This window comes from Corvus kubaryi, unplaced genomic scaffold (assembly GCF_017639235.1).
Source record: "Corvus kubaryi isolate FWS band 111438036 unplaced genomic scaffold, C.kubaryi_AGA036_p1.0 76, whole genome shotgun sequence".
Classification (NCBI taxonomy): Eukaryota; Metazoa; Chordata; class Aves; order Passeriformes; family Corvidae; genus Corvus; species Corvus kubaryi.
In genome coordinates, this window is record NW_024582063.1 from 758,613 (window position 1) to 780,325 (window position 21,713).

The window sequence follows — 21,713 nt, forward strand, 5'->3', positions numbered from 1 at the left end:
TCTTTTCCCTCCACCTTCCTTCCTTCGGCCACTACTCACAATTTCTCCTATCAATTAAATCCCTGCAAAGCCACCTCCACGCACAAACAGTCCTGTAGCAAGGCTAGAAACATTTAGAAACTCTGTAGCCCTCAAAAGTAGCAGAGTGCCTGTTTTCAGTTTGTTGCTAAAAAGAAATGTTGCAATGGTAATTACAGAACAACACGTGTTAGAATTGAGTGCGTTCCTAGGTGTCTCTATAATTTTGGCCAGCAGGCTCGGCTCACAGTCCAGCAGGACAAAAACACAGACTCCTGCGTGTCTGACTGCTCCAGGGCCTGTTGATCCCAGGCCTCCACAGCCCAGTACCAGAGCACCTTCATCATTGCTGCCTCAGCCAGCTGGATTAAAGCCTTCTCAGTTATTGCCCGTTTTATTTTACATCATCTACCTTTCACAACTGTACATGGATTCCTAAAAGCAGGTTTTGAGTTCTTTCCTGTTGCTCAGTTGTGAATTTACCACAACTTGATTGCACCAGGAAGAGGCTCACTGTTAAAGTTTCTCCACTTCGCAGACAGACAGCTTAGATTTTAAACATCCCAACATATCATCTTACAGAAAAAAAAAAAAAATCAAAAGATCATTTGAAATATTACTAAAAATCAGTGAAGAATTTCAGAAACCTGCAACAGCATGTTTTTATTTTTGAGCCCTTGGGAAATTTTGTGGCACAGGCTGTGCAGGGAGCTCAAGGAACAGGGCTTGAGCCAAGATAAACAAAATGGTTAATATCCCTCTGCACAGAAACACACTGCAAACATCAATGTGCAGCATGTCATCTAACATGACAAGCAGCCTACTTCCTTACCCGCACTTCCTTAACTCACAGCTGCGGGATGAAATTCATGGCAATGGCAAACACAGGACTTTGGGCTGAAACCACGAACAGTAACTCTCTGAGGGGGATCTATTCCACACAAAGCAGTGTGAGGGCATTTTTAACAAACAAGTGCATGTGATTACAAACACATCTAATTGATACAAATGCACCTAATGTAAGCCACATTTACTGTACTTTCCTCCCCACTCCCCAAATGGTTTCAACAAGTCAGTCTGATTGCATTCCTTTTTTACCTTTCAACTTCTGACACCAGAGCAACACGACCGTAGTCCCAGAATCTCTTTCTTATAATGGAAAACAGTAATATTAAAATCTAGAAAATAAAAAGGAAGAGATTCAAATATTTATTTTTCCCATTTCATAATAATTTTTCTTAGGTGTGTAAGAACTGACAAAAAATGCTGTCCTAGCTCCTAAATCAAATTATCACATGCCAGCCACCTCTGGTGCCCATGCTACAGACCAACCAGTCTGAGATCAAAGGACCAGGACAGCTGCCTTCCTGTTCTAATTTAAAAAGGAGGAGAGCTGCATGCAAAACTACTTCTGAATTGCAAGTGTATGAAGGTTTGTGACAGGAAAAGTAAAAGCAGTACTTGGGAGCAAGTCAAAATTTTCCTGCACGTACTTTTACTGTAATTCATTACTTAATGACCAGAACTGTGATGGGACACTTGCAATTTTATTTGCTTTTCAAACAGTGATGTAAACAGACTGCAGGGGGCTTAGCTATTTTCTCAAGTTTAAGAATTATTTTTATCCAAGTAAAGTATTATTTTAATTCTCAAACCCCAGAAACTTGTATTTGATCTCTGCAATGTGTTTCTTATCTGCACCCTGTATTTCCCTTTTTGAAAGAGACTAAGAAAACAAGAAAAAGGCTCCATCAGTGAGTATTTCGTAGATTCATTTCTTTCTTTTTCTTTTTTTTTTTTTTTAAAGAAACAAGTTGCTCTGTAGAAAGTAATGAAGCAACACAGCCTGTTTTCTATACATGTGTAGCATACGCCCTCACCTTCTGGTTCCTCCTACATCCCATTCCTGTTTGGCTGGAAAGTGGTGTTAGTGATGTAACTTACTGGGATCAAATACTGACTGGCAAGCCAGGATACACGTCCAGATTATCTCTGTGTCAAGATTACACAGCTAATTTCCACATTTCACAATTAATATAACCTTCTTATGAGAGCCTTCCTCCCAACAGGAAGAATTAATTTTGATCTTCCTCCTTCATCTGGTCGTTAAACTTGATGCAAGCAGGAAAGTTCTCTAGATTCTTTGACAACTTTGGTTGAAATTGGCTATAGTATTCTACAGTTATGAGGTAGGACTGCCAGACAAAACTGGGAAGACAATGAAATACATAAACCTCACTTCCTTTGGAAACCAGCCTCGAAATAACTTATCAGAAACCCATCAACTGACAGTTACTAAAAGGATATGCAGTAAACATGTCACGAAAATAAGAATACAGGAGTGGATAAGTAATTTTCAGTACTTGGTACTTGAAGAAGAGAGGAGCCTTCTGCACTGCAGCCAACTCTCTACCTAACACTGAGTGCAGAGCTCAACAGCAAGAAACTCAAAAGCAGAGACTCAGTGTCTTAAAACTGAGCCACAGCTTAAAAAAACAAAGTCCCTCCAAACACTTCAACTAAATCTTATTAAATGCTGAGATGCTGATCACACAGAGCTGCAAATGCTGTACATCCTCAGAAAATGGATTTATGGTAGCATACACTAAATCAACAGCAAAGAATGCCACTACATAACCTTTAGGAACATCCTCTACGTTCCTACAGAGCTACCAGCTCAGAACACAGGTACTTTAAGTTTCTTTACAGCAGATTTCGAGAACTATGTCATACCTTTAGTATTATTTTACTACCACAGACTCACTTCTCCAGCCAATTTGCAGGTCTGGTGGCTGAAGACCACCTAGACCAAGCTTACAGACATAACCACAAGTTTTATTGCAGTCTCAGGCCTATCCTGGAGCCCCCAGACAGCAATTAATCATATTCCACCTTTTGTCAGGACTGAGCTGGTCAGTACATTATTTCATCTTCATCTACAGCTTCAGGAAATCTAATTTTTAAAAAGTTTGTCTTTCAAAAGGCAATACAGTATGGAAAATCTGTCATTTCATGATCAAGTTAGTAATGGTGTCTCCTGCCTGAAAATGTACTTAAACCCAAATGTTCTTGCAGTTAAGATAAAACATGAAAATTTGAGTTACCACCACAAGATTCACTGTGAATCCACACACAGACCCTATAACACTGCACTCTCCCTACATCTACACATCCAGCATACAGTGACACCATTATCCCATCTGCATGCAAACATTTACCAACACTTGAAAAGTGCTTTGATGTTCCCAGGATGGCCTCAACTCATTTCTTATCCCGAACATTCTCAGAAACAAATTCCAACTCGATTAACAAGAGAATTCTGAGCAATCTAACTTTTGAGAAGGCCAGAAGTGCTTTGAATACAAGAAACAGAAAACCAGGCTTACAAAAAAGAAGGTTACGTCAAGCAGCAGGACAGTTGGGATTCCACCAAAAGTTACTCCTTGGAGCACCGTGCTGCCCTGGGCAGTGCTGTAGCAGTAAGTCTCATTTGTTCTGTTGAAAGGTTCACTCCTATTCCCGAAGATGCCCAGATGAGACTGTCCAAAACCCAGAAAATAGAAAGGGTTCATTTTGGCTATCCCTTTAAAAGACAAAAAAGAAAAGAAAAGAAAAGGTGAAACCAACCTGTGAAAAGCCTGGTTGGTATTTGTGAGATATACTAATATTACAAGTATAAAAAGTGCAGGAAGATCCAACCAGAAAACTGCTTTGGAAAAGAAGGTGCCTCCTTTGACAATCTCTTCCTTTCACATGTGAAATATTTTGTAATAACTGGCAGGTTCAGCTACCAGCAGTGTCCAGACAAGAATTCCAGACATCCAACAAACTACATCCTCTACAGACATCTGAGCACAACAGCAGAAGACCCCTCCCCAAAAAACCTCCCTCTCATTTAATCTATGTCATCAAACTACTTATTCCAGCCTGGTCTGTGATTCTAGGAATCACACAGGGCATTATATATTCCAACAACAGTAGTTTGAAGATTTTGTTCCTAGTTGATGAGCATGTGCGAATGCACCAGCTTGTGAACTTTGTATTTAAATGTCAAAACCTTGAGATCATTAACAAATTCACCACTAATTCCACAGAAAAGAACTACTACACAAATACATATGCTCCTTTCTGTTCTTGGAATATTGTGTGATTTTCCTTTTTCAAAATAATTCAACAGAAAGGACAGCACAGTAACTACAGTACATTTCAAACAAGAAAGAACAAGGAGTATTTCTCAGAGAACAGCCATCTACCTAATTTTAGTCAACTGACCTGATCAGATAACGTGGTAACATACAAGAATGCACGAGATTTGGCTATTGATACAAAGTTCTTTTTATCAGTGCAGGCAATTGCTCTTTTATCTTGGGGCTTTCCACTTCAAACATTTCCTTTCTTGGATCTGATTAACTTGCTGATTCCCAAGTACTGCTTCACGCAGAACACACTTCTGACTGATAAATTCACAAAGAAACCATTTCCCAAATAAAAACTTAATCCTTCAAAAGCAAGTATTGTAGGTCCTCATCACACAGGTCCAGGGACACTACTTTTGGGATGTCGTGCCTCTAAGAAGAATGCACATGTCTCTGGCGACAGCACTGTCCTGGATGCTGAAAACAAAACAAAATAAAGAGTACAGATAACTACAAATTCTCCTTTTAAACAGCAGGGAAACAGCATGGAGAATACTCCTCCCAAAACAGCATTTGTTTAATGTTGGACCGTGTGACACAGGGAGGAAGAAATTTTGTCTCAGCTGATGTGTTTCATCACAGGGGCAAAAAAAAAAAGAGAGAGAGAGAGAACGAAAAAAACCCCAACAACGCCCACAAAAGTTGTGCCGTGACTCTGTCCTTGATTTCTAAGGACTGAAATTTAGTGCTGGCAGAAAAGAAAGTATTTTTGAAGAGCCTTCGGGTATCTCCAGCACAAGCCTGCACGCTAAACTCTAAGTAACACACTGGAGTTTATCTGTCACGGCTTCCAATTCTCGAAAGCTGTTCTTTTTAAACAAGCCAGCTGCCAGGAAGATAAAGAGCAGGGGAAGAGCTCCCACGGGTGGGGCTGCGCCGCAGGAACCCAGCGAGCACAGGCACGGGCTCCAGTGTGGCGCTGGGAGCCCGGCTGCGCTCCCGGCTCCGGCAGGGACGTGGAGCCGCGGCGGGCGGGGCCGGCTTCCCCAGGAGCGCATTGGAAAGCTCCAGGCTCGCCTCTGGCGCAGGGAGCGGGTCCCTCCGCTCCAGAGAAGGGTGGGCTGGCTCAGCCCCCCGCGGGGAGGGGACGCTGCTCCCGGCGCTGCCCGCCCCGACGGAGCTGCGGGGGTCCCGCTGAGGAGGGGCCGCGCTCGTCTCGCCCGCTGCCCTCCCCGCGGCCCCGCACAGCGCCGCTGCCGCCCTCGCTTACCTGCGCTGGAGGGGGCTCTCCTATCCCTTCCCTTCCCTTCCGTTCCCTTCTCCGCCTTTCCCTTCCCTGCCCTCCCGTCCCGTCACCTCACGGGCGCTCCCGGCCCCGGAGTTACGAGCACCCGCAACAAGTGCCGGGGCTGCGCATGCGTGCGCAGCCCGCGGTCAGCGCTCCCCCGCCCCCGGAGCGCGCTCCCCGCTTCCCGCGGCGGCGCGGCCCCACAGGCCGCTCCGGGCGGGACAGAGCCGCTCCGGCCGGGACAGAGCCGCCCCCGCCGGGACAGAGCCGCTCCGGCCGGGACAGAGCCGCTCCGGCCGGGACAGAGCCGCCCCCGCCGGGACAGAGCCGCTCCGGCCGGGACAGAGCCGCCCCCGCCGGGACAGAGCCGCTCCGGCCGGGACAGAGCCGCCCCCGCCGGGACAGTGCCCCTGCGGCCGGGACAGAGCCGCTCCGGCCGGGACAGAGCCGCTCCGGCCGGGACAGAGCCGCCCCCGCCGGGACAGAGCCGCTCCGGCCGGGACAGTGCCTCCCCCGCCGGGACAGTGCCGCTCCCACCGGGACAGTGCCACTCCGGCCGGGACAGTGCCTCCCCCGCCGGGACAGTGCCGCTCCCGCCGGGACAGTGCCCCTCCCGCCGGGACAGTGCCCCTCCGGCCGGGACAGTGCCGCTCCCGCCGGGACAGTGCCCCTCCGGCCGGGACAGTGCCGCTCCCACCGGGACAGGGCCGCCCCCGCGCCTCCCTCACGGAACGGACCCTCAAATAATCGAGGGAAAGCTGCTGTTGCTGTTCAGCCTAGAGAAGAAAAGGCTGCGGGGAGACCTGCTAGCGCCTACCAGTGCCTAAAACCAGAACCAAACAGAGCATTTTATAGCACAGAAAAAAAAAAATCCTCGAGAAATGTGAGATATGATTTCCAGAGAGATTTCACAACTCCAGGTCTGGTGAAGTGGGCAAGCACGCAGGTGGAAGTGGAGCAGGCCATACACTAAGATCACAGAATCATGGAATACGGTGGTTTGGAAGAGACCTTAAACATCATCCATTTCCAACCCCTCGCCATGGGCAGGGACACCTTTCACTAGAGCAGCTTGCTCAGAGCCCCATCCAACCTGGTCTTGAACACTTCCAGGGATGGGCCATCCACAGCTGCTCTGGGCAACCTGTGCCAGTGCCTCACCACCCTCGTAGTGAAGGATTTCTTCCTATTATCTAATCTAAACCTACCTTCTTTCAGTTTGAATCCATTCCCCCTTGTTCTATCACTACATGCCCATGTAAAAGTCCCTCCTTTGCCTGTGTAAAAACTCCCTCTCCAGCTCTGCTGTAGCCCCCTTCAGGTACTGGAAGGTGTTTTAAGGTCTCCCAGGAGCTTTACTCCAGGCTGAACAATCCCAGTTCCCTCAGCCCATCTTTGTAAGAGAGGTGCTCCAGCCTTTTGAGCATCTTCATGGTCTCCTCTGGACTTACTCCAACGGGTCCACATCTTTCTTGTGCTGGGGGCCCAAGAGCCAGACTCAGCACTTCTGGTGGGGTCTCATGAGCACAGAGTTGAGGGGGAGAATCACTTTCATTGACCTGCTGGCCACACCTCTTTTGACAGGTAGCTCTGAAATAAATTAATAAATTAATGGTAGTAGCATGAATTTTCCATGAAATATGCATAGCCCCTTGTCTCCACACACCTATTCATACGCTGTAAATTGGGAAAAAACCCAAGGCCTAGGGAGTTTAAGTTAATGAGTCTATGATAGAGCTGGGATGAGACCCATTCCAAGACATCCTTTGCAGGGGTTAGTTGCTTCCAGACAACAGGCCAGAAGCACTGTACAGCTGTTTCTGCCTCTTCTCTACCCTTTATTTTAGTGTTCCCTCAACAGCCATTTGATACCCAGCATTGCCAACCATCCTCATCCTCCCGTGTCTTCATCCTTTGCCCCTGACTGGCATGACTGCCCTCAATGAGCTGCAGGCATACGAGGAAGAAGAAGATTATGGTAATGATGAAAATGTAACTGTTCAGAGGGAACCATGGACCACTTGCCTTCAAAGGTTTGCACCCCAACCTGCAGTCTCATGGGTGAAGCAGCTGTGATGTCTTAGAAGAGTAACTCACTCTAAAACCAACTAAAAATAATTAGGGCATTGCAAGGTTCAGTCTGATGTTACATTGATCAAAACCTCAATTATCTGTTGACTTTTATGTTTAAAAGGAATTATTGTCCCAGCTGCCAAGAAGCCACTATCTGCTCTGCTTGACAGTCCTGATCCTGCCTCTCCAACTTTAACTCCTTGTGTCCCTGTGTATTCAGTCTCCATGGATTATTTAGGGCCCTGCATGCATGGCTGCTGTCCTGCTCCCTGCCATTTTATTAACCCACCATTTTTTTGCTCTGCCAAATCTTTGTTTCACTTTTCAGGAATGCCTGCTCAGTGGAGATCGGTATCTGGCTGTATGTGTGCTATCTGCCTTCTTGCACTTCATCCCACAAGAAAAGTTCCAGGTTATCTACAGTCACTGAGAGACATTTCAAGACAGAATTTCATTATTTACCTAGCAGATGCACTGTAGGTAATCTGTAGTTTTAAATTGGCTGTAACAATTATGCTAGTTAGAAAATGACATGAAAGTTCTCAGCTCAGTGTGGTTCAGATTAATTGCTGGAATAAAGAAATCCCACTGTTTTTGAAGGATGATAATGGTTTTACCTTTAAAGACACTCTCTCCTCTCTAGGGCCATGTTGGTGGGAAAGTTTTTTGGCGTGAGTGTAGTAGAGTTATTGTTCCATCCTGCCTTTTCTGGAACAGCTCTTCCTGTGGACAACTTATTTCAAAACAGGATTTCAGAGTGGAATAATTATAATCACTTTCTTTTAAATTAAATTTCACTGATGTAGGTGCAGCAGAGTAGATCTACCATGTAGGTGAAGCCTCGGTGTATGCTTGCAGCTCTCGCACTTCTAGGACCAAAATCTGTTTGGTTGGTTTTCTCACTGATTTCCTAAGCTGTTCATACTCTTGATTCTTGCCAGGTTTTCCAAAATTAAGAAGGCCTTGCTCTGGCTAGATTGTCTTGCTCTTTAGTGTAAAATGTGTGATATTCAGTGATCCCAACGTTGTAGTCTTGACATTCTTCAGTGTGATGACTTTTGCCTAGCTACAAAATAATTTTTCTCTTTCTTTCTCACAAGAATAACATCAAGCTTTTGTCATTTGTTTTTGTTCTTCCTCTGTCTAGACAGGCTCTTTAGCTAAGTGGTGTGATTTTGTTTATCTCGAATTTCAACAACAGAGTCACATTTCCCTCCTCCCTCCCTCTTGTAAATAGGGTTTTGTTTACCACTGTCTGTTCTTTTGGTGACAAAAGCCACATACTGTCATTAGTTCACAAACGTTTAATTATGTTGCCTAGAGCAGATGGAAAACCACCCTCAGGACCTAGGGAGCAGGTCAGTAGAATCTGAAATCCTTCCATCTTTCTTTTATTTTGCAGCCTCCATATCCACTTCAACAGCTCTTTAGCACCAGGTTGAACAAGTGTGCAGTGTATTTACACTTCCATGTGTGACTCTTCCCTTATTTTATTAAATGACCTTATGGCTGAAGAACTGCCTTGTCACTTTAGTTTGATTTATCACAGCAGGAAGGCCCTTGATGGGTGAACTCCCAACAGGACTTCAATAGTCCCTGGAGGTGAGTAGCAGGTGGCCTGATGCTTTGCCGTGCGTGGCAGCTCTCTCCGTGGTTTCTTCTCTCTGAAGAAACTCATCAGCCCAGCTTGCTGTTCCTTACTTATCTGCCTATTCAAATATACCTTAATGGATTTAATTCAGGCTTCCAGCCTGGCAGCCCTTTGCTATCTTCTAGTCTTTGCCTTCATCTGGCAATCTGTTTACAAGCCTCAGCAGACCACACGGCTCAGTGTGGGCATTATGGGGTTTTCCTTTGAAAGGTCTGAGCATTAATATGTTTATAATATAAACAAACAAATAGAAAAACCCAGACAGATAGACAGCTTTAAATGTCATAGTGCAAATCAGCAAGCAGCAAGTCTTGATTTAAACTGACAATTTACACTTCTTTTCTCTCTATTCTTTTTAATTGTTTTTGTCGTGCTGCTTTTCATTCACAGGTAATATGTTGATTTACAAGGTAGAAATAGCCTTGCATTAAAGTTGGAATGTATTTTGATTAATCGATAGAACTATTATATAAAATATCTAACCTAATATATCTACCCATGGATGATAAAAATTTGCTTTTCTTTTACATTTTGTGTCAGATAGGAAATGGTGAATGGAGCGTTGGTATTGATGCTTGAGCATGATTCATTTTTCATGTCATCTCCATCAAGTTATACTTGGAATTTTATTAAAATACACAGGAAACTGCAATCTAAAATAGCAATGCTGAAAAATACAGGAGGAAAAAGCAGGCTTATTGCAACATATTTTGCATAAACTTGATTTATGAAATGATGAATCCATGAGCTTCCTCATCACTCACCTCTGGGCAGGGTGAGGTTTTAAACCTTGTTTTTCTGGGATAGTAGCAGGTGTGGAAAACCTCCTCCTGATATATGGGATTGTTAGCTTTATTGTAGCATGTCACAATGCAACCGCTGTTGGTGTGACACACTTTGGTACAAAATGAGGGCAAGGTGGCAAGGTGGGTGACTTCATTGTTTCCTGAACGTACACATTATCTTAATGCTCATCTGTGCATTAACCCCAGGTGTATAGAAGCTGAAGGGACCTCATGCATAGGTGGCACAGCACTAGCCATAATTAAGGCAGCTCCCTGAGAGAGAGAGGGAGATGGAGAAACCATCTGTCACAATCTGGTTTGTCCCACTGAAGAGGAGAGCACCCGGCCACATGAGCTATTTATCAGGGACCAGGTGTACTTTTTACCAGTATGAAATATCAAACCACTCAGAGCTTGTAAAGTTTTCACGTTCCCAGGCACAGCATACATTAGTTTTAGGGAAGAACTCCAGTGTCCTTGAGAGCCTCTGTGCTCCACAGGTGTCCTCACTGTACATAGTGACTCCTGTTTCAACAGTACTGAGGTGAGCCCTGGACAGAATTTAGCATCCTTGCCTTAGGTTCTGCTTTCCCTGGAGCACAAAGACGAGTGGTTGGTTGTGCAGGAGCCATAGAACACTCCAGGAGATCTTGCAGTCTAAACCATTGGTGGGTCAATTCAGCTGGGTTTGCTGCAGTCTTGGATTGAAAGTAAATTTTTGTGAAGCAAGCTCTGAAATCCTGGGTTTGATCCAAATAGGTCAGAAGGGGAACACTAGTTTTTCCCTTTTTATTTTTTTCTTTCCAAACACTGCTCTGTTTGACAGCTTTGAAGAAACTGCTCATTAAACTGGTTGGTTTGCTGTATCCACTCTCTATCTGCAGAGAGCCCAGTGAGATTCCCAGCTTTTAGACATAAGAAGTCTGTTCCAAGGCCTTGGTGACAACTCTTCCTGGTACCCTGGCTTGATTTCCCTTAAAATATCATCATCAAGCATGCTACTTGATCATTTATAAATTTATAGATTAAATCGTTTTTTCAAGGACTTTTATAATGAATAGTCTTTTTTTTTTTTCTGTTGGGCAAGAATTCCCCCTTCCCACTTCTGGATTTACAGATGAAAAAAATTCAGTGTCCAAACTGTGAGGATTTCAAAGAGCTGGAAATGTCTGTGTTACAATTTCCACTGCAGCAGCGACTTGGCTCCTTTGCAGACAGAGCAGACGAGCACAGGGGGCCCCTAATGAATGCAGGATGATCCTGGTGAGCCCAAGCAGGGGGTCAGGTGCCAGGGATGCAAGGGGCTAGTGGCTGGGGTGACTTGGTGTCAGGATGCAAACTGGCTTAAGCAGGAAGCTGTGAAGAGCTGTGGCCGTGGCAAACAGCCACGACCAAGGGCAGTGAGGCCTTTTCCAGCAAGGAAGGTGCTGAACCCGGGGGCCTGGCTTTAACAGAGCGTGAGTGGAAATGGTGGGGAGCAGCAGCATCCAAGCAGTTCCAAGTGCATGACAGCTGCTGGAGGCACACCACAGGCACGTGGATCCTTGCTGTGTGCTTTCTGGCACCTCCACTTTAGGGAAGCAGAGTTGCCTAAATCTGTCCATTCCTTAGTATGTAATTACATGTTGGACATATTACCACCATACTTTCTGATTTTCCCATTCTTGTCCCTCCCTGTCCACTCTTTCCTTCCTCTATCTACGGTATTTTATTTCCTCCCCCCATTCATCCTTTCTCATATTTCCATTTCTTTGATTCTTTTACTTTCTTTTCTTTCTGCTTGATCTTTGTCCTTTCAAATGTATGCAAAGGATATAAAGGTATTTCCTCACATCTCTTCCAGCTGGACTTGGCATGTTTGACTTTGCCTCATGAGTGGGAGTGTGGCCTAATCTGTGTAAAAAGGAAAAGTAATGTAGTCACTGCAAGCTGAGCAGCTTGAACACACAGGTGATCGATGGATCACTGGAGAACTTCCTTCCCTGTAACAGATGGCAAGAGGGACATGGCTTGTTTTACTAACTTGATTACATACAGTAATTATTAGAGTCTATTGGTGATTAGAGTTTTGTTGATAGAAGCTGTGGTTGGCTGGTGCCTTTGAAAATCAGCTTATTTATTTTGGTGTCTAAATATGGACTTGAAAATTTTGGCCAAGGCAATTTGCTCAAGGTCATAATCCTCACTCAGGGACAGAACTGGGAAGAGAGCCCAGATGTTTTCAGCTCTCCTTTCCTACTGATATTGTGTACCGTCTCAGTAAAGCAGATGTTTATAGTTAGATTCACTAAAGTAGATATTTATATATTCAGGTTATATATCAGATTATGATAGAGTGAGTTGTCAGAATTAACCTGGGAGAAGTTAAGAGCAGGTCCAGTAAAGTGGCCCAGTTTCTGGAATGAGATGAACTCCAGGATGGAAGAAAGGGTCAGTGTTACATGGGAATGCCTAGGCAAAATATTCCTGCCTTCACAACATGGTGCACCTTTTCTTTTACACCCTGTCTGGGTCAGTTCCTGGGACTGTACAGCCACAGCTAAGAGAGCAGGTGCTGCATGCAGAACCCTGGCATGAGCAGACCTAAGGTTTAAGGCCAAATGTTCTGGGCAACAGCAAGCCAGGTTGATTGTAATTCCTTTACACTGTAGTTCCTGTGAAGATTAGAAGAGTTTCATACATCAATGTAAGATCTTGAACTTACTAATCAAATTATCATTGTGAGAGCATTTCTCAGAGGACATGAAATTGTTAAGGAATTGTTAAGGAGCCAGTTCCCATCCACTTAGGAAACAAGACAACTGTGTTCTGTTATTGCTGTGGTTTCTAGATCAGTTTCAAGGCAAGCCCAAGCAATAGTATATTTTCATGTCCTGTTATGAATCACAGCATTTTCTCATTCAGGACAGCAAGTGTTCAACAGTTTACCAGCCTGGGAACACAATGAAGGCCAGAGGTAAGCTTTCCTACCACAAGGGACTGAAAACAAATCAAACAGTGAAGCCTTCAAAGGGTTTTAAGAGCCCATTATCTGGGTCTGCTTCACATGATGATTTTTAGATTCCTTCCATCAGATTTGCAGACACTGAACTTCCTTGCAAACATTGTTTTCATGTAGTCTGCCACCAAGGTGTTCCAACAGATCTGGTCAAAATGATCAAGTGTTTCAAATTAATTCTCAGGTTATCTATGTCTCTGCTCAAATTGTAGTAATTATTTCTAGTTTTGCTGTCACAGGGTAAAATACTCCTTGCTCTATTTTAGAGTCAAAGCAGAGAAAAGGGACTAAGCACCCAAGTTTTGCTCAATGGAAAATGGACTCTAAATTCCTTCTAGTACCTTTGAAAAATCTTCTCTACGTGTATGATTTGTCAAAAGACTCTGAATTCTGAACTGGCAGCTGCTGAAGCCAAGAGCCATGCTGCATAGACAAAATAAATTTTAGTCACCATGTCTTTAGTTATTCGGCCTGGAAGGCTGACAGATGCCAGCTTCAAATGCATGGCATTTCCTGCAGGGTCACATGTCAAAGTCAAATTTAAGGTTCAGAAATGCATTTGGTTGCTATGTGGAAATGATGGCCATTCCTGGATTAATGGTTTTGAATAAGCAAATGGTAAGGTAAGAAAAGGAGAAAAAAAACCCCAAGCAACTGAAGTTTGTGTTTCACGCTTCTTCAAGTGACTTGGCCAAGTGTGGCTAAATTCCCTTTTAAAATCAAGTGACCATGGTGCATCTCCCAGGGTGCTGCAGTATGAATGCTAAAAGGATTAAAACTAGTCAGGTCACAGAGCTTTATTTTTTGCTCTTTTAAGGGATATGTTATATCTGAGATCTTACACTCCTTCTTTACATAGATATGAGTACATGGCAGGAAATTATATAATTTAACCTGCCTCATGAAGTAAAATACTTTTTTCTGTTCTGTTGTGGAGCCAAATACACAAAAAATGGTGTTTTCTTCAGTTCTTTTCTGCTGAATACTTTTTAATTAAAGAGTAATAACATTAAAGAATGTTACAAATCAATACCACGATAATATAAATATGTAAATGAAAACAGCTTTGTTGTAGCTGCTTGAGTAGGAGCAGTCTATCCACACACCCTCCTTTCTGAACATTGCAGCACTATTTGAAAAGAAAATTAGGAGGCTATTTTGATATTTGTTGCTGTGCAATTCTCAAAGGTGTAACGAAGTACCCAATCCAGACAGAAGGGGAATGAATGAACAGGATAAATAATAAATCACCACTAATAGTAACCAGCTCACTAGATTTTAAAAATGAGTTAATGATTTGAAATTTTATTAACAGATCTAAAATCTTTTAAAATGCATTTCAAGAAAGCTGCAGGCCTTTAAGACCATTCTCCGAAGATGTGTCAGCACTCTGGAGACAAAGAAAAGCTTCCTGCAAAAAGTTCAGTGCAGTGTTTACAGCCAGGCAAGCCTGCCTCTTTCTGTTTAAAAAGAATGGACATTAAACATCAGAATGAGGGATTATAGTCTGATCCAGATCATAATTTCCAAGATTATTTTGTATCTCTTGAAACTCCTGCCTCTCCTGGAAGCCTCTCAGACATCTTGTCCCAGTATGAGCCCAGCTCACTCAGAGCTCAGACAGGCAGGCCCAGCGTTGTTGCTGGGCCCATTCAGAACTCTACCTCAGCATCCTTTTGCTCACAGCCCTGGCGTGCTGTTAACACCAAGGACAAAAGCCATGTGCAAGTAATTATTTTTGAAATTGAATACATCTGAGTTCCATGGTGTAAAACCCACTGACATGCAATAGCCCCAAGGTCACTTCAGCGACAGATGTTACAGATGGAAAACAACCCTGTGAGTAGTTTAGCTCATTTTCCTGTTGTTGCAGGTATCTTTTTGCCAATCAGTAGGTTTGCTAAGGCACTGCCCAATTGTGAATATCTCAGTGAGAACTAGCAGAAGTCTTTGGGCAGCTGCTCTTCACTCCATCTGATATACCAGATTAGAGAAGTCTAAACTATTTATCAATTCTGTCCTGTCATCTCTGTGCTTGTTATCACTTAATTTTGCCTTCTACAATCTTGCATTGGGTTTTGTAATTTTCTGTGCAAGTAACAGCCCTTTTTTAGAGGTTTTTTGCACTCCACTAACAAATTACTGTTTTGCACAACAGCTCATCATTTTTAGCATAAGAGGTTGCTTTTAGGTCCCATTCATCTTGGCCTTTCTTCCTTATTTTCAGCCTTTGGACAAAAAATATCTTCCAGCAAAGCTAGTAGTGAAAATTATTCAACTTGCATTAACACATACTTCATAATCTTTCTGCCTTTACAGCTTCTTCTGGTAATAGAAATAAATTACAGCTGCTAGAAAACAGTGTTATTCTTTCTCTATTTGAGCTGGGGGAAAGTGATTCATTTTCTCTTTTTCTTAGCAAAAGAGGACAGTCTGTTCAGTGAAGCAAAAGTTATTAGAGCTAAAATTAACAGGAGGAAGTACAATCCATAATTAAGCCAGGTTACTCACTGCCACAGATGCAATATGAATACTATTCCAACTGTATTTGCATGACAGGAAAACGGGGACATCACTCAGTTTTTGGAATTCCAGTTGCCACACAAACTTGTCACAGAATCAGTAAGGGCTATGGGACATCGAATTGTTTAGGTGAGAAATGACCTCTAAGATAACCAAGTCCAACCATTAACCCAGCCCTGCCATGTCCACCACTAAACCATGTCCCTGAGTGCCACATATTGGTCACACACTGAGCCCTCACAGTGACATTCACTGGAGCACTTTGGTTACAGCCCAGTGTGGCAGCAGGGCAAGTCTCTCCTTGGCAAGGGCAGGGGCAGCCTGGACAGCCTCTCTGAGCCTCACCAGCCCTGCCTAGCCCAGAGCTGGGCATCACTTGCATCATTAAGGCAGGAGCAGCATACTTTTAAAAAAAGCTGATAAACTTCTAGAGTGAAAATACAGTTGCAAGGAAAAAGCAGCACTTTAACTAGGCCGATAAATGGGCTCTGATTAGAAATTAAGTGGTGCTCCCACAGAATTCAGCTATTTCTCAGTAATTAGGACATTCCTTAATGAAGTGGACTGTGGTGTAAAGCAAGCAATTTAGGGCTGTATGCTTATTTATCTGATTCAACTGCATTAGCTAAAAGTCAATGTTTCTGCCAGCAGCCTATGCTGCAGCCATCAGAGTGGTGACGAGCCCTGCTTCCCCAGCTACAAAGAAGGAACAGACTGGGGCGATGGGGAGGAGACTGCTGAAGGCATAGAAAATGCTGTATTTAAACAGTTGTGTTTGCTTTTCTGTTAAAAAAAATATCTTGAAGATCTCCTTTCTGCCAGAACGCAGGCACTTTGCAAACACTGCCAACACAAACCCTGCCAGCGGGCCAGCTGACATCAGCTGACCAAGGACATGAGGGGACTTTGGACATTTTATCCATTCCTCCTCAGACAGACAGCCTTTTGTCCTGGCCATCTGACCAAAACAAGTTCATGAGTAAAAGCAGAAGCTGCCTGTGGAAGACATGCTTATGTCAGTGCAATCTGAGATACACAGCAGCAGAAGTTACACAAACCCAGCTCAAGATCAAACCAGGTTTGCAGTATCTCTCTCAGATAAAATTTAGTTTAGTATACTGGATACACTGTGGGATAAATGCATAAGGAAACATTATCCCCACTGCTGCCTGGGGCTTCACCACCAGCATTTGTGAGAAGAACCCAATAGGATGTGATCTTTCAGGTATTTCCATTGGAGATGGCCAGTTTGGTCTGGCCTATACTGGTGATGAGGAAAAACAGTCTCACGTCCCTGCCTAGATAAAATGAGCTGGACAATTTCTGTACAGCTCAAGCAGGTGATTGATTGGACCACAAAAGTTGCTACTGAAACTGGCTCCTCAGCAGGAAGATAAATACTAAGGACTGAGGCTGTGGTTGCAGCATCTTCGGAATGAGATCTGTGCGCTCAGGTCAGAGCAACCACGATTCCTCTCAGACATGGGATATGAAGTTCTCTTTCCCAGAGTTGTGTTAGTCACAGCTCACAACACAGATCTAGAAGCTGGAAGCAGGGGAGGGAATGCATGGGAGGCAGGTAAGTCAGGTGATACCTGATTGAGCACAAAGCCTTTTGGCACAAAAATTAACACGGCCAAATTTTTGGAACAAATCACAACCAGCAGAAAGATCAACACACTGCTTTGAGTGGCTCTGCCTGTTTTCAGTCTAGCCCTGGGAGACACCCAGATGTCTTGTTTTATCAGGCCTCACCTTCTGGAAACTTTCCCATGCCAGATACTTGCAGAGCAATCTGAGGCCATGGGGGCAAACTCCAGTGAGCTGTACTGGCCCCACAGAAGCCCTGGGCACTTCTATTCTGTCTTTGTACACTGAGCAAGCTATGCATGCTCTCCTATGAAAGTTGAGAGAGGTGGGGCTGTTCAGCCTGGAGAAGGGAAGAGCTCCTGGGAGACCTTAGGTCACCTTCCAGTACCTGAGGGGACTTACAAGGGAGCTGGAGAGGGACTTTTTACAAGGGCATGTAGTGACAGGAGAAGGGGGAATGGCTTCAAAGTGACAGAGAGAAGGTTTAGATTCTGTATTAGGAGGAATTTCTTTACTGCGAGGATGGTGAGGCGCTGGAACAGGTTGCCCAGAGAAGTTGTGGATGCCCCATACCTGGAAGTGTTCAAGGCCAGGTTGAACAGGGCTTTGAGCAGGGTTTGGTGAGCTCCATGCTCTTTGTCTACAGCTGTGACTCAGGGCCAGTCCCTGCGGAGGAATAGAGGCCCCAGCACCAGCACAGGCCATGACAGCCAAGAAAGAAGCTAAAGATTCCTCCAAGAAATAACCTGAAGAAATCCCACTTAAAGGTGTGTGGCCTGGGTTTGCTGGTGGGAATATTCAGTTTGAAGCACTGTTGGGTGGCTGGTGGGTGCATGGGTGAGGCAGTGAGAGGGGCATGCCTTCATGCATAGCCCACATTTTACATCCAATTTTGAAGCCTCTGACCCAGCTCTTCACATGACCAGCCTCTTCCTCAGTGTTTTGTTAGCTGTGTAAAACTTGGTGTGCTTGAGGCTGAAAAAGAATATGAAAGAGAACTTGTACCTGTATTCTTTTTGACCTGGCATGTTTATACCTGCTTCTTAACCACTCCTGTTTTTACTTCTACACTCCTAGATTCAGAAGGCCCTGACTTCAGGGAAAAACAGACCAAAATCTACATAGAGTTGTGCTCCCATCTCCATAGGACAAACATGTTGCACAAACATGGGCACTTCTTGGAACACACAGAAATTGTTGCCTTTCACATCACTCAAGCAAGGGCTGTTTGAATATGGGCCCAGCTGTAATACAAAAGAGTTATGTCCATGGCAATTGAAATCTTGAAAAGCTGAATATTCAGACCCTCAATATTGCAAATACATTTCAAACATTCTTGTTTCCCAGGATAATAGCTACATAATTAGGGTAAGCCTTTCACACTTTCTCTTTGATCCCACTGGATTTATCTACCAAAAATCATTGCACGGATGTGCCCAGCAAATGTCCTACAGAACTGCTTGTAACAAAATTAAAAGCTTAAATAGAGAGATTTTCTCTCCACTAAGTACTGGCTTTTATTAAAACTGGGAGTTGCTCATACTCCATTACTTGCAGCCTCTTTGAATCCTCTGTTTGATGTTTCAAAAGTGCCATGCAGGTTCTAATACACATTACACAGAAAGAGCTATTATAAAATTCCCGACTTTTTCTTGTTTGCACGACAAAGGGGGAATGGCAAATCCTCCAATTGGACCAGATAATCAGTCTCCTGTGAAAAGCCTGCAATACACATCCTCTGTTTTCTTCTTAGCTGAGCTTCAACTGTGTTTGGTCAATAATTTTATTTCAGGTGTGAAGGCCATAAATCACCTTCCAATACACATTGGACAGTGGAGAGTCCTGGTGGATTTGGCATCAGCCACAGGAGAAATCACATCCGGATACAGGAAAGCTGGGTGCTGTTGCAGAAATCAGGCATTTTCATTTCACATTGTCATGGTCTATTGAAGAATACTCACTGCAGAGTAGGACCACTCTCTAGAGCAAAGACTAATTGGATGGATAAATAACTACGGGATTATGTCTTCTGATATAAGAGAGAGACCATTACAAATCCATGGACTGCAGTTTTATCCAGGTGATCATATAAACACAGCAAATTCCCTGCTGGAACTGAGCTGGCCAACACTTAGAGAGCCCATCTGCAGAAAACTTTGTCAGACACCTGAACATTGCTCAGGTGCAGTTTCCAAGCCTCTGACACACTCATTGTATAACCAGTTCTTTTGCCCCAGCCCCTGGGAATCAGTAATGTGCCATTTGGTTGGGGAGACAGTCCTGAGGGAAGAGCTGGGTGTATGAAGCTTTCATAAATGGCTGAGGGGTCAAAAAGATTTCAGGAAAAACCTTCTCTCTTATTCACAAGAGCAAGAGTGTTTGACATGAGCAGAGGTTGAAGCAGTGAAGTGAATATTTTTCACTGCTGTTTGTGTCTTGGGAATGGGTGTATTTTGAATTGATATACAAATGCATGTCTAAAACTCATCTCCAGAGAAAGATGCTACACAAAGTGCAGGATTAAAGAATGTACTGCCTTGGGCCATGCACAAGGTGTTGCTTTGTAGTCTGTTCCATTTTCATCTTAAAACTCAGTTTAGCTAAATAAAGTGCCCTTTTAACATCTGACAGCGGCTTTATTATGTTTAAGGAGACAAGTTTCTTAAGAGGTTGTAAAGACAAAGTGAGCAGTAACAGAAGTGTTGAGTGGGACTCTTTCAGACGCCTTTATTGCCTTCCCCTGAGTACAAACCAGGCTGCCTCCCTCGGCTGACACTGGTTTCAACGAGGGATGAGCCACAACGGAGTGATTTTGTACAAGTTCATTACATGGCATCCTCCAGCCAGACGGTCCTCAGGGCACACCATTCAGCCTGGGCACTGGATGAAGCTGGACCAATTTCAAATCATTTACAGAGACATATAAAATCCAAAGGGCCTTTGATGCTGAAGACATTTGTATGTAGGCTCAGGCATGTGGCTGCTGGAGAGGATGAGAATCTGCCCCAAGTGCTGTGCTCCTTCATGCTTTTATCAATCACATTTTATGTCTTCAATTCTCCTGGGATTGGTGCCAGAAATAGATTTCCACATCTTGTGCCAGCAAAGGCCAGGGAAGAAAAGGGTGTAAGTTTCGAGTTTAAATGTTACAAGGTAAACATCCAGCCTTCCCCACCTCAGCCTTCAGGTCAGCTTCACTCTCCAGAGCCAGCACCCTATCGTGGCTGTTAATAGCATTCAAAATACTGCTACTCTTCATCCATGTTGGGGAAGAGTGCAGTGGTTTCCCATGTTCACTGAGAAGTGATCTGCCTTTACATAAAGCCTTCTTCTTTTAAGCATTATTATTTTGAAACCCACAGGAATCCATAAAGAGGGATGGGACATTTTTCTAAAATGTCACACCCGTACATCTTCCACCTTCTATGATTCAGAAGCAGCATAAAAGGCCATAAATCATTCAACTGCTGTGATTCACTGCCCTGATTCATACACTTGATACAAATACTCAGAGATCAAAGTGGAACCTAACACCCCCCACCAAAGATTTAAATGATTTTTCAGTGCTTGCCATAAAGATGGACTTCCAGCTAAAGCTAAAGCTTCTCCTGATTGATATTGGCTGTTTTAGGTCCAAGTTCTCTGCAGTAAAGATTGATGCATCCTTTAAGAATCATATGGCATAGTACATTAAGCAATGTATTCTGCAGGTGTGCCACCTCCCTAGTGAGGCTGAACAGGGAACACTGATTGCTCAGGGGGCTTCTGAGCAAATATTTACAGGGAATTAAAAAACAATGGAAATTTCTTCCCCATGGAGGAATCTGAGAGCCCCTAAACCTTCTTGTATTAACTTTGCAGTGGATGAAGGTGTTAAACTGGCATGTGTCTACCAACAGGGGAGTGATCCTTTTAAGTCCTTTGCTTCGTCCCCACTTGTGAAATTTGTTGTGCCAGTGGGACGAGGCTGGCTATAAAACCCCGGCACTGGGGACCTCCATCCAGCTCGGGCAGCCTGCCAGCACATCTCTGCCGAGAGCAGCCCCAGGGAGATCCCCCGCTTCTTCTCTGCCGGGCAGGGAACTGCTTCGCTGACAGAGGAGGATGGACCTGAGGTGTGCCGGGATGCTCTTCATGCTCTGCCTCGTCCTCACGGTCCAAGCCTTTACCCAGGAAGGGTTCAAGGAGGTGGTGCTGAAGCAGCTGGGGCTGTCTGAGGTCCCTAAACTTCATAAGAGAGACTTGGTGGATCTGGTTATCCCAGAGCACGTCAAGAACAAGTACATGTCCATGCTGAAGCGCCAGAGGGTGAAGCGCCGAGCTCTGCCGAGCCTGGCTGGCATCCTCAGGGCGATCCCGGGACACACAGGTAACGTTTCTTCTGCTGGGAGCATCCCAAGCATCCTGCTGCCGCCAGGGAAATCTGCCAGGACTCTGCTGGCCGGCCGCAGGATGGGCAAAGGCAAACCCCCGGGGGGAAGGGGGAATGAGGGTCGGGTTTGGCTCCAAAGCTCAGCTGGGCAGAAGAGGTGCATGCAACAGCATCTCAAAGATTAACAAGCACTCTTCGCACCTGGAGAGGGGGTCCCGCAGTCCTTCCGAAGGGCAGGATGCTGCTGGAGCTTGATAGAAGCCTGGAAGGAGTCTGGGC

The 21,713-nt window shown here is 44.5% G+C and overlaps 2 protein-coding genes across 7 annotated transcripts in view; one reads left to right on the top strand and one right to left on the bottom strand.

Moving 5' to 3' along the window:
- Positions 1–5,525, bottom strand: part of TMEM63A (transmembrane protein 63A) — a 31,576-nt gene extending 26,051 nt beyond the window's left edge. The window contains exons 1-4 of the mRNA XM_042051635.1: positions 5,425–5,525; positions 4,291–4,631; positions 3,405–3,601; positions 1,117–1,196 (exon numbers count right to left, since the gene is read on the bottom strand). Coding sequence (XP_041907569.1) covers positions 1,117–1,196; positions 3,405–3,590 — 266 coding nt within the window. The 5' untranslated portion in view covers positions 3,591–3,601; positions 4,291–4,631; positions 5,425–5,525. The remainder of the gene's footprint in view (positions 1–1,116; positions 1,197–3,404; positions 3,602–4,290; positions 4,632–5,424) is intronic.
- A 3,175-nt stretch (positions 5,526–8,700) lies between these two features.
- The window catches only part of LOC121675919 (left-right determination factor 2-like), a 16,523-nt gene continuing 3,510 nt past the window's right edge, over positions 8,701–21,713 (top strand). Inside the window, exons 1-3 of one of the 6 annotated variants that reach the window (XM_042051761.1) lie at positions 8,701–8,873; positions 17,709–17,829; positions 18,855–21,431. In XM_042051761.1, the coding sequence (XP_041907695.1) occupies positions 21,167–21,431 (265 nt within the window). In that variant the 5' untranslated portion in view covers positions 8,701–8,873; positions 17,709–17,829; positions 18,855–21,166. Of the gene's footprint in view, positions 8,874–8,900; positions 9,118–11,055; positions 17,830–17,851; positions 21,432–21,713 lie in introns of those variants that run through there. The other 5 variants (XM_042051758.1, XM_042051763.1, XM_042051762.1 and 2 more) reach the window with 5 other exon arrangements.